The sequence below is a fragment of the Poecile atricapillus genome, chromosome 23 (assembly GCF_030490865.1).
Source record: "Poecile atricapillus isolate bPoeAtr1 chromosome 23, bPoeAtr1.hap1, whole genome shotgun sequence".
In the NCBI taxonomy this organism is placed as follows: Eukaryota; Metazoa; Chordata; class Aves; order Passeriformes; family Paridae; genus Poecile; species Poecile atricapillus.
In genome coordinates this window covers 1,778,152-1,790,279 of record NC_081271.1, presented here as the reverse complement: position 1 = coordinate 1,790,279, position 12,128 = coordinate 1,778,152, and the positions used below count along the sequence as shown (strand labels likewise).

The window sequence follows — 12,128 nt, the reverse complement described above, 5'->3', positions numbered from 1 at the left end:
CCCTCTGGCACTCTGAACCCATTCCCCCTCATCCTGCAACTCCACCCCAAAAGGCATCCAAGAAGAACTCACGGTCCACGTTATCTCCATGTTGTTTTTTTGGGTCCCTGCCCCTTGAACTCCCGTTGGATTTATTTCGGGACCTGAAATTCACATTAAAAACCAAAGCAATGGATTTTTCAATGTCAAAAAAAACCACCACTGAGCGGTTAAAACCCTGCAAGCCGAAAGTCCTTCCAAGACCCAAGTTAATGGCCTGATTTTTCCAGAAGTTCCCATTCAGGTTAATGGGACACGAGACTCTCAGTCCTCTGGAAAACCAGGCCATTTATTTAGGAGGCTCTTTTTTGTTCCCTAAATGTCCTAAATCTTTGAAAGGAAACCATTGTGGAGGGAGCAGAGTTTTGTCACTTCGAGCCTGAGACACGGCGGGCACTGTTGGGAGCCAACACTAGATGCCAGCAGATCCTCCAAAAAAATCTCCCCGGAATGGGAAAAGGAAGAAATGCAGCAGAGCTGCTGCCATTCCTGTGAATTCCTCGCCTGGAATTTTCCCAAATATTCTCCGAGAAAGCACTGGGCAGACAAACTCAAGTCTTGGTTGTGGATTGGAGCTTGTTTGGCTCTTTTGTCACGGAATTTGGGTGGGAAATGATCTTAAAATCACCCAATTCCACCCCCTGCCTCAGGCAGAGACACCTTCCCCTATTCCAGGCTGCTCCAAGCTCCATCAAACCTGGCCTTGGACACTTCCAGGGATGGGGCAGCCACATTTTTTCTGGATAATCTGTGCCAGGGCTTCGCCACCCCCACAGCATCCACCAGCTTCAACAGCAGCCAATAATTAACAATATTTCTATTTGAATCTGATTTTCCTACAGATCTCTGAGCTTCCTGTAGTCTGAAAGGACTGGAAGAATTCCTTTAGGAATCTTCCCTTTGAGGAAAAGAAGGAAAACCAGATTTTTTTATAATAAACGAGTGACTTCTACATAAATCTGCTTCCCTGAAGGACATCACCCACAGGCTTGAGAACTCCACACAGAAAATTCCACCGCTGCCCTTGCCAGCCTATTCCTGGGATGGAGGGAAGAGCCTCCCTGGAGAGTGGTGGATCCCAAGGACGAAAGGCCTGGGAAGAACTCACGTGCCCCGTTGGTCTGGTAGCGCTCGGAGGGCAGGCTGGGCACGCTGCTGCCCACGTCGTTGACGGCGATCACCCGGAACTGGTAATTCACGTACGGGGACAGGCTCAGCACGGCCGAGTTGACGCTCCCGGGATACCTGGAGTGGTTGTGCCACACTCCCGGCTGGAAGCGGTCCTCCTCAAACTGGACAATGTAGTCTGGGAAGAGCGGGAAGGGGTGGGCGAAGGGTTTGGATGGGAAGGGATTTTCCGTCGCTGGGGAGAGGGAGGGGGACGGGGATTTTGGGGACAGGGGACAGACCTGTGATGGGGCTGTTGTTGTCATCGCCAGGGATCCACGTCAGCCGCACGCTCCTCTCGGCCAGATCCGTCAGCTCCAAGTCGCGGGGCCGGTCAGGTCGTTCTGTTGGAATGGGATAAATGGGGCTGGAATTGTCCCAGGAGCAAGTCCCAGTTCCCATCACCTCTCCCAGCCCTGTGGGCAGGACGTGCTCCAGGGCACAATCCACGTTCCTGCAGCTCTTTAGTTCTTAGAACTCACCAGAGTGATTTTTAAAATACAAATGTGATAAGTTCTGACAGTGTCTTGCCTGGAAATCCTGCCTTTCCCAGGAAAAATCCTGCCTTTCCCAGGAAAAATCTAACCTTTCCCCAAAATAATGGTGGGGGAAGCACCAGCTGCTGGTTTAGGGGGATTTGTGACCTTACACAGAGAAATACAAATGAAAAGCAGGGAAAGGACACAAAACCTCAGTGAAAACATAAATTTGATAGAAATTCCCTGTTTTTTTTAATCTGGTCACAAGGACCAGCTGGTGCAATAACGGGAATAAATTCCAGGTAAAAATGAAGGCATTCCACGCAGGTTGTTGTTTTTGTTTCCCATCAGGATTTTCAAGTACAGTTCAAGCGATTGCTGCGCTCGGGAGCTGCCACCGTGGCACACAAAATGTGGTGGAACAGGAGCTTTCTACCCATGGATGGGTTTTCAAGGACAATTTGGACAGCGCTTGGAAAAATCAGCTCCTTCGAGGACAACTTGGAGAGGATTCGGAGCTTCAGCTCCTTCAAGGACAACTTGGAACCATCATCCCCCAGTTTTTCCAGCTGCCCCCCTTTTCTCTTGGAATGGCTGGTGAGGAAAAACCAAAACCAAGGTGGGAAAATAAAAGGAAGGCGAGGAATTAGTGACGATTACCTTTGGGTAAATCTCTCAACCGATTAGCGGGGACGGCTGCAAGGTAAGACAGTGCTTGTTAACCGGGTTAGTTTAAGCTTGGGTGGCCAAAGGAGAACCTGGCAAACATAAAGTTCCAGATTTCAGCGGGAATTAATCCAGTTTGGGAAGCAGAGCAGGAATATCCTTCCCCCAGAGAACTCCATGCTTTACCCACACTTGTTGTCGACAGCAAAAAGGGAAATATCAGCCTGATGTGGGGTTAATGAGCCATTAGGGGAAAGGAGGGGAAATAAATCAAGCCCAGGGGAATTTTTTGGGATTTGGGATTCCTGTTCCAGTTGTGGAGGGGCACTGGCAGGTTGTGGCATTCCCGGGAACCTGAGGTGGCCGGGGGATGATAAATCCGTGCTTGCCAAGCAGAGCTTGCAGTGGCACAAAAGGGGAATGAAGTTTGTCCCTGCTGTGCTGCAGAGGGGACACACAAAGGGGACACAGGGCCAGGAGGAGCTGGCTCGGCCCCAATCCCACTCAGCACCCCAACACCCCACTGAATTCACCCCCAAATTTAGGACTTTTCTCACAGATCTTCAACATCCACCTGGGGATACTTTGGGCTGTGTGCAGCCATTCCTGTTTAATTTTTTGCCCTCAAATGCCAAGATATTTTTTTGCACCATTTCGGTGCCATCATGTGAGACGAGGCAGCGAATCCTGCAAGAATGGAACCCCTGCTCTGCCAGCATCTCCCTGAGCATCCAGGAGACAACCCTGGAGCTCAGACCCCCCTTCCAGCCCGATCTGGAGGTGGGGGTGTCCCGCTCAAAGCCAAGCACTCAGCTGTGGGCTCAGGAGGGCTTTACCCAGCACGGTGAGATAGGCCTTGGCCAAGTCCTTGTCCAGCTCCGTGCTGGCCACGCACGTGTAGTCACCCTGGTCCTTCTCAGTCACGCCATAGATCGTCAGACCATCCTCCTCCTTCTTCATCCTTCAAGGAAACAGCATCCCAAAAATTCTGCCCCAACATATTTAGTTGAAGGCTGGATGTTCCCTGACAGAATCCAGCTGGGAAACCCAACCAGAGCAGGAGAACATCTCTGCTCTGGAGGTTTTATCAGCTAAGGATGTGCTGGGTTATTCTGGGAAAGCTCATTTCCTAAGGAATCATGCGCCCTGCGGTGTATCTGGGGAATAATCACATTTTTAGGACAACAGCCAACCCCGGGCTCGCGCCCTGGGATCAGATCTTGCCTCACAAGAAAGGGGAGTCAGGTACAGAAAGGAAATTAAAGTTGTGCCAGCCACAGCAGAGAAACATTAATTTTGGAGCGGCTCGTTATGAATTCCCAGGTTTTATGAAGATGTCCCCAGATATCCAGGAATAAAACCTGCAGCAAAGTCTGGATTTGCTGATAAATCAGCTGGAATTGCTGGGGGGAGTCAATGAGATTAAAAGTGTCAAAAAACATCAAATGTTCCTTAGGTGGGAACTCAATATTTATCCCTGGGGACTCCTGGAATGTCCTGCTAAAAAATCCAACAATTCTGGGAGAGAAATCCGTGGGATTTTTGGGCACAGACCTGTTCCCCAGGTGCAGAGGGGCATCGTCCTTGAGCCAGGTGACCATGAGCCGGAGCGTGGGGTCGTGCTTGACGCGGCAGTGGAGCCGGGGCATGGTGCCCCTCTTGACCACCTGGTCCTCGGGGCCCCTCACGATCCTGGTGGGGTCTGGAGGGGGTCAAAAACAAAGGGTCACGTTCCACGTTCCTCAGGACCCCCCATGGTCCTGGTGGGGTCTGCAGGAGGTCACAAAGGGTCATGTCCCAACACCCTGGATCCCTTGGATCAAGGACTCAACGGTGAGCTGGGTTACTTGGGAAGGACAAGCACACTTGGGGTGTTTGTCCAGCTTTGAAGAAATAAATTAATTTTATGAATCATGAATTCGTGCTGAGCCTTTAAAAAAAAAAAAAACAAACATTTTTTTTAAGTCAGCAGCCAGATATGCTGAGTGGGGTAAAAACAATTCCAAAAATGTTTCACTCTCCTCAGCTGACCCTGAGGAGCGCTTGGGGTCAGTGTTGGCGTTGCCGATGGAATCTCCCAGCCTGAGACCCAGCCCAAGCCCTTCCACCACCCCCAGCCTCACTTTTCCCAACATTAAAATGGAATCTCCACCGTTTCAAGGCTCCCAGCTCTGATCCGCTGGAAGATCAGATCAGCCACAACCAACCCCCTTCACCTCAAGGATTATTCCTGATGCAGCTTCCAGAAAATCCAAGACATTGACCTCAACTACTTCTGCTGCGACTTCCAGCAGATCCAAGATTTTGACCTCAACTACTTCTGCTGCGACTTCCAGCAAATCCAAGATTTCGGTGCCTCAGTGCCCCTACCTTTGACCTCCAGGCGGACCTGGGCCTCAGCTTTCCCCAGGATGTTGGTGGCCACGCAGGTGTAGATTCCCTGGTCCTCCTTCCGAGCCATGAACATCTCCAAGCTCCCGTTCTCGTGGGCTTTGTAGTTGCCTCCATCCAGCATGTTCCCCTGGCCGTTCTTAAACCTCCCAACACCACAAAGTGCTGTTGGAAGGGAAGGAAAAGCAGGAAACCCCCCCTTTCCCACCCCTCGGGATGGAGCGGGGCGGGATCTGGCTCTTACCAGCGTAGGGTGGGGATGGGAGACCCGAAAAAGGGACAATCCAGGCGGGTCCTGTTGTTCTGGATCACCTTGATCAGCTGGTTCCGGGGCCCCAGGATCCGGGGGGGAACATCTGCCAACAGCCAAAATTCCAGCCGTGGAGAAGGAGAAAAAATGGATTCTGCTGCTCTTTTCCAGATTTTTCCCTGTTTTGTTTTTTTTTTTTGTTCACTTTTCCTACTGGCACTTTCAGAACCCAGTAGAGCTTCTCCATTCCTGCTCACCTCCCCTTCCCTCTCCTTCCAGCCTGGTTTTGTGACTCATATCCCTGGATTTGCCCAATCTTTGCCTGGTTTGAATCCATGGCAACGGATTCCTGCTCCAAAGCCTGTGTGCCTCTGTGCCTTCCCTCAGAGCAGCAAAGGGAAAAACTCACGGAAAACTTTTGCAGGGAAAAGAAGACTTGGAAGAACCAAGAGAGCAACTTTTACATGGGAATGTGGTACTAGGATAAAGGGGAATTATTTGAAACTAAAATAGGAGAGTTTAGGTGGGATATTGGGAAGAAATTCCTGGCTGGGATGGAATTCCCAGAGAATCCGTGGCTGCCCCTGGATCCCTGGAAGTTTCCAAGGCCAGGTTGGAGCACCCTGGGATAGTGGAAGGTTCCATCCCCCACGCATGGCAAGAGAGTGGAATTTTAGATGAATCCCAGAACCAACTGCTCGGAAAAAGGTTGGAAAAGATTTCCAGCAAGGTTGGAAAAGACCTTTAAGATCATCAAGTCCAACCTACGACCCAACACCACCTTGGCACTAAGTACCACATCCACCCTTTTAAGGTGAGCTTCGAGCTGAGCTTTAAGGTCCTTTCCAACCCAACCCATCCTGGGAATTTGTGGAAATCCGTGGAAATTTGAGGTTTGGATGCTCCCATTCCTGCAGACTCACCCAGCACGCTGACGAAGGCGTTGGCCAGCAGGTAGCCGTGCTCGTTGGAGGCGTTGCACTGGTACACGGCGCTGCTGCCGATCTGCGTGTCCCGGAACACGATGGTGTCCCCGGCCACCTCCCGGCTCGGGTTGGGGGGAGATGCTTCAAAGCAAGGACAACTCCTTCGACTCGATTCCGAATGGAAATCCGCCCCACAACACCATGGAGCGTCTTCCCAGCTCGACCCAAACCCGGTGATGGTGTGTGAGCTCCGGAGCCACAGCTGGGAGCCACGGGGTGAACTGGGCCCATCCCAGACAAGCTGGGGCTTCACGTGGAGCCCATGTGGGAGCTGGAGCCCAGCAGCAGCTCCGGCCTGTGCTCAGCCACGGGATCAGTGACTGGACTTGATTTGGGCTGGGATTTGGGCTGGGATTTTGGAGGACGAAGCAACTCTGGCTCGTACTCAGCCACAAGATCCTTGGCTGGGAATTTGGGCTGGGATTTTGGCTGAGATTTTGGAGAAGGAGGCAACTCTGGCTCATGCTCAGCCAGGATATCATTGGTCAGGATATGGGCTGGGATTTTGGTGGGATTTTGGCTGAGATTTTGGAGGAGGAAGTAACTCTGGCTCATGCTCAGCTAGGGTATCATTGGTCAGGATTTTGGCTGGGATTTTGGTGGGATTTTGGCTGAGATTTTGGAAGAGGAAGTCACTCTGGCTCATGCTCAGCTAGGATATCATTGGTGGGATTTTGGCTGGGATTTTGGAGAAGGAAGTCACTCTGGCTCATGCTCAGCTAGGGTATCATTGGTCGGGATTTTGGCTGGGGTTTTGGAGAAGGAGGCCCAGTCTCTCCCTCCCTCACCTTCGATGGGCTCTCCGTTCACCAGCCACTGGATGGACGGTTTGGGGTTCCCGTTGGCCCGGCACACGAGCCTGCCGTCCTCGCCGGGGGCCAGGATCAGGTTCTCCGGCTCATCCAGCCAGTAGGGAGCAGCTGGAAAACAGCCCCGCCCCGATGACACAGGGACAGCGGCACCACCCCCAAAATCCCCCCTCCAACGCTCCCTGGGGGAGGAAGGAGATGGAAATCCTGGTTTTCCTGGGATTTGGTGAAGGAGGAGGCCCCCTTTCCCTCTCCTTGGCCACACAAACCCACCACCATTTCCGTCAGTGGGATCCCATCTCCCGCTGCTTTTGGGGCCATTTGGACAAGATTTAATTTGAGAAAGGGAAGGTTTAGATGGGATATTGGGATGGAATCATTCCTTGAGAGGATGGGGAGGGTCTGGGATGGAATTCCCAGAGAACCTGTGGCCGTTCCACTCCTGGAAGTGTCCAAGGCTGGGTTGGATGCTGCTTGGAGCAACACGGAATGTGTGGAATTCCCAGGGGGTGGAAGTGGGTGATCTTTAAAGTCCTTCCAACCCAACCTTTTCCATGATTCCCTGAAGGGCACAGGCTCAGGGAAAGGCCCCACTCTCCCCTCCCAGCATTCCATGAACGTCCCCTCCCTGCTGCAGGCGGCCAGGACCGAAAGAGGGAAGGTAAAGGTGACGTACCCTTCACTCTCACCGAGATCGTGTGGCGGATGCTGCCCATCTTGTTGGAGGCCAGGCAGAAATATTCCCCGGAGTCCTCCTCGGACACGTTGGAGATGCGCAGGGCCTTGTTGAAGTTCTCCAGCTTGGTTTTGCCCACCGGGAGCTCCCCGCCTTTCTTGAACCACATGATGTCCGGTGCTGGTCTGAGGGGAGGGGAGCGGATCAGAGCTTTTCCAAAGGCAAGGGAATGATTCTCTCAAGTAAGGAATTGTTATTCCGAAATAACAGTGAAATTCCCATCCTGGGAACCACTAAAACCCAGGGGGAAGGTCTGATCTAAAGGTTCACCTTTATTCCCATCACCCTCCTTCCCACCACCACCCCTAAACCACAGCCTGGAGCATTCCGGGAACAGCATTTTCTTCCTGATCCCCCTGGGAATGCAGGATCACGGAATTCCGGAATGGTTTGGGGCAGAAGGGACCTCAAAGCTCATCCCTGACCATTCTCTGATGGTTTGGGCAGGACCACGAGCCCAGGATGCTTCTGAGGGATATGAATGTCCTCCCACCCAGTGTGGTGAGAGGCTCCCAGGACATTCCCAAACTTCAGGACAAACCAGTGGGGAATTATCCTTGGATAAGGATCTGAAAACACCTGGAAGCCTCAGCTCCGTGTGCTGAGCGGGTTGTGGGAGCATTGTTAACAACTAAAAAGGAGGGAATGATCCCTTTTTCCCAGTCCAGGGGTGATTCCATGCCCCGATCCCGCTGGGAATGGCTGAGGATCACCCTCTCCGTGGTACGTACACTCCGGAGGCGATGCATTCCAGCAGGAGATCCACCCCTCGGAGCACCATCTGGCTGCTGGAAGTTCCGTAGGGATACATGAAGCTGGGAGTGGTTTCCGTGATCCCTCGGGCTGGAATCAGTGGGAGAGAAGGAGAAACAAACCAAAACAAACAAAAAAAAACCAAAAAACAAAACAAAGAAAACAAAACACGGGTCTTTTAAAAGTCTCCAGGAAATCATGGAAAGCGTCACCTCCCCAGCCATCCCGGGATTCTGAACTCACCCGGGAATGCGCCTGGAAGGAAGGGAGGGCTCCAAAAGAATTTGGGATTGGAAAAAAAAGGAGAAAGAGAGAGGGGAAGTTTGGCCGGCAGGGAGGAGAAGGAGTGGCAGGGGGAGCTGAGCGCTGGAGACCGTCCCCATTCCATCAGTTCCCGCTTTTCCCGCCCTCCCTGCCTCTGGAAAGTGGGCTGGAATCAGATGGAATTGGGAAATCTTGATGGATGTAACACACAACAAAGGACAACAGGAAAAATGGGCACGGGAAGGGTTTATTCAGACCCGGAGCTGCTTTTCCATGGAAATCTGCAGGATACGGAGCATGCCCGGGGCTCCAGCAGCACCAGGGAGGTTTTCCAGCTTTCCTGGAGGCCTGGAAGGACGGTTCCCCTTGGAAAGGGACAGCTCAGCCACCAGAATGACCCATTTAGAGCTGGACAGGGAAGTTTAATGGGGAAAAAAAACAAAGGGAAGACACGAGACAATTCCCTACGGATCCACACACAGTGAAGGCCTCTTCGCAGGGCGAAAAAATTAATTATTCATGGAAAAAATTCCATTAAGGAGTGGAATGATTGACCTAGATCGGGATCAGTGAGGACAAAACAGGATGAGATGGGCGGGAAAGCGGCAGTAGCAGGGATGGGAGTTATGGGATAAGGAAAGGGATGGGATGGGAACAGGGACAACAAAAAATCCATGGGGAGAGACCATCCCGGCGCTGGAGCAGGATTTGGGATGCCCCAAAATTTCCTTGACTCCGTGAGTGGGAGGCAACCAGGATTTTGGGAATTTTGAGAAACTTCCAGAGCTGCGGCAGGGGAAAGAGGAGGGGAGTGAGGAGAGGAATTCATCCTGGAATTCCCACCTTAGGGAAGGAAAACCCAAGCCCAGGATTCATCCCAGGAATCCTTGGAATTGGTTCCGCACCCACATCCCGCGGCTCCCACAAACTCATGCGCTCCCAGTTTAGTCAGTTATGGATTAATGGATTCCCAGGACAGGAAAATCTCGGTTTTATCCGGAGTTTTCCGGGTCTGTTTGCATCCCTGCTCCCGGAGAAAGTTTCATTCCCGGTTAAACCAGCTCAACCCATCCCAGGGCAGAGCTCCCAAACCTCCACCACAATCAGAAAAGCGAGAATTAATTCTTTTATCAGCCAAGATTGGCTTTGATCAGGATTTATTCCCACTCCAGATCCCGTGGGATAACTGGAAGAGCCAAGCCGGATTTTACAAGCCTGTATTAATGATGGCAATTAAAAATCAGGGAGATTAATTAGTACCCTCCTGGCTTTAATGAACCTAAGGACAGCACGGAGGGAAAAAAAAAAAGATTTTTGTCTCAGCACAGCGCCATTCATAAATAATAATTAATAAATAATAAACATAAATCAATAAATAATAAATATTTTGCTGTTTCTAACAGGGAGCAGCCAGAAATTCCCTGAGAACCAGAGGCTCTGAGCATGTGGAAGTTCCAGCTGGAAGTGTCAAGGTTTCCCTCATCCCTCTGGATGGATCTGAGCTGGAAAAATAAATCCAAGGGCTCTTTATTTCGGCTTAAAAATCGACTCTGCTCCCAAGCTTTGCTGAGAACTGGGATCATCTCAGAAATATCCAATTCTCATCCCAGAGCTGCTAACTGCCCCTTTCCCAGCTAAAATTCCTCTGTTTTCCAAGGATGTACTCATCCAGGTGCATCCCAGCTGCTCAGCCCCGGCACAGCCAGGCTCGAACAGCCTCAGGTTTGCCAAAAAAAAGAGAGGAAAAGGGTCAAAATGGGGTTTTAATTCCATTAAAAGGAAAAAAAACGGGGAAATTCTGCTAATGAAATATTCCATTTATCCTTTTGGATTGTTTTCCCCTGGTAACTGCAGCCGGTTTGCCCGCAGAATTCCGGGAATCATCACTCCAAGACCTGGGAACAAGGGGTGGGTGACACTTCCTGTGCTTCTCCCAGCCCTGGAGAGGAATTTGGGACAAGTGTCCCACAAATCTCCCGTGCTCCACGTCCCTGCCAGCAGATCCCACATTCCCAAGCTCAGGAACATCCCGGGAATGGGATTCACAGCCTTCCAGACCCCTTTTCCAGCTGCCTCTGGAGCTGAGCCAGGATCGTGGGGAGCAGCACCCCAAGGAAGAACAGCCAAGAGCCCCAAATTCCCCCCAGCACCTCCAATCCTTGGGATTCACATCCCTCTCCACATCCCGAAGCCTCCAGCATTCCCAGGTCATTCCAGGAGCGCTGGGTAGCAACAAGGAAAAGGGGCAAGGGTAAGAATTTTTATCCCCAGCTCATTAATTATTGAGTTAATTAAGGCCTGGGTTGGAGTCCAGGTCAGCACAGGGGTGGGAGAGGGGGATCTGAACCCTCTGGAGTCAGGAAGTTTTCCAGGGAAAGTTACAACACGAACAGCAGGAAGTTTCTCCAGCGCACCCATGAAATAGGGGGACAGAATGGGATTGTGCACATAAAATCCCCTTTTCCTGATTTTCCTTTTCCCTGGACAAAGATATCCAGGGAAATCCAGAAGCCCAGGAAAACTCTCCACTGGAATTCCCTTTGTCCCTATCCCATCTCTTGTCCCCTCCCTTCCAGGTGGTTGATGTGGCTCCCACCGAAGCTGATTTTGTTGAAAATTCGTTTTCCCGTTTTTCCAAGTATTTCCAGACTGTCCAGGCCATTCCAGCGCTTCCTCCCAGGCTGATTCCACTGCAGAGCCTTTCCCAGCTCCTCAGCTTCCTCCAAACCCTCCTGTTCCCGATCCCAATCCCCTTGGCCGTGCCCTGGCCTGGCACATCCCGCTCTTCCCGCGTTCCAGCTCTCCCTGCTCCCAGCTGGCAGCGCCTTCCTTGTCCCCAGAAGTCCCCGTGGGGTGGGAATTGTGCCCTGGGCTGTGCCAGGCTCCGGCTCCGGCAGGAATTTCCCTCCAGGACACGGCGGGGACAGCAAGGGACATTCCCAGAGCTGACCCCACACAACCCCGGCCCCAAAAGCAGCAGGAAGGGCAGGAATCCTGTCTGGGACAGCTCCAGATCTGGGAGCAGCTGGAATCCCTGGTGGCTTTGGAGAGGTGGTGACATTCCCGGGATTCCCTGTGCCCCCAAACCAGCCCCATCTCCCTCTCCCTAAAATCCCTCACTGCTGCTCTTGTTATCCCAACACATCCCTGACAATCCCAGCCCATTCCCGGTGCAGCCATCCTGGGGGTTTTGTGCCTCGTTTGGGATTTTGGGAAGGGCTTCTCCCAGAAGTGGCAGAATCCGGATGGAATTCCCTGCCCAGACAAATTTTGGAGTTTAGGATGGGCTTTTCCCAGCAGGCACAGAATCCAAAGGGAATTCCCTGCCCAGATTTAGGATTTGGGGATGGGAATTTTCCCTGCAGGGGCCAAATCCAAAGGGAATTTCCTGTCCCGACAAAGGGCAGGAGCCTGTGGAAGCACCCAGCACAAGCCCAACCTCTCTGCACAGAAATCACACAGAACTCAGGAAAACCCAAATATTCCTCTTTTTATCCCCTCTTTTTATCCCTGCCCGAGTCCAGCTGGAAATACCAGGAACGTTCCCTCTGGAAATGCTTCTCCTGGAGACACAGAAAAGAGGGATGA

At 51.9% G+C, this 12,128-nt stretch overlaps 1 protein-coding gene across 4 annotated transcripts in view; it reads right to left on the bottom strand.

Moving 5' to 3' along the window:
- NFASC (neurofascin) overlaps positions 1-12,128 on the bottom strand; it is a 54,658-nt gene that overhangs the window by 34,450 nt on the left and 8,080 nt on the right. For 3 of the 4 annotated variants that reach the window (XM_058855487.1, XM_058855488.1, XM_058855489.1), the window contains exons 7-17: positions 8,255-8,366; positions 7,464-7,648; positions 6,767-6,898; positions 5,916-6,059; positions 4,987-5,098; positions 4,722-4,888; positions 3,906-4,053; positions 3,188-3,312; positions 1,449-1,550; positions 1,148-1,345; positions 73-143 (exon numbers count right to left, since the gene is read on the bottom strand). In XM_058855487.1, the coding sequence (XP_058711470.1) occupies positions 73-143; positions 1,148-1,345; positions 1,449-1,550; positions 3,188-3,312; positions 3,906-4,053; positions 4,722-4,888; positions 4,987-5,098; positions 5,916-6,059; positions 6,767-6,898; positions 7,464-7,648; positions 8,255-8,366 (1,496 nt within the window). Of the gene's footprint in view, positions 1-72; positions 144-1,147; positions 1,346-1,448; positions 1,551-2,345; positions 2,382-3,187; positions 3,313-3,905; positions 4,054-4,721; positions 4,889-4,986; positions 5,099-5,915; positions 6,060-6,766; positions 6,899-7,463; positions 7,649-8,254; positions 8,367-12,128 lie in introns of all 4 variants that reach the window. The other variant, XM_058855486.1, reaches the window with a different exon arrangement.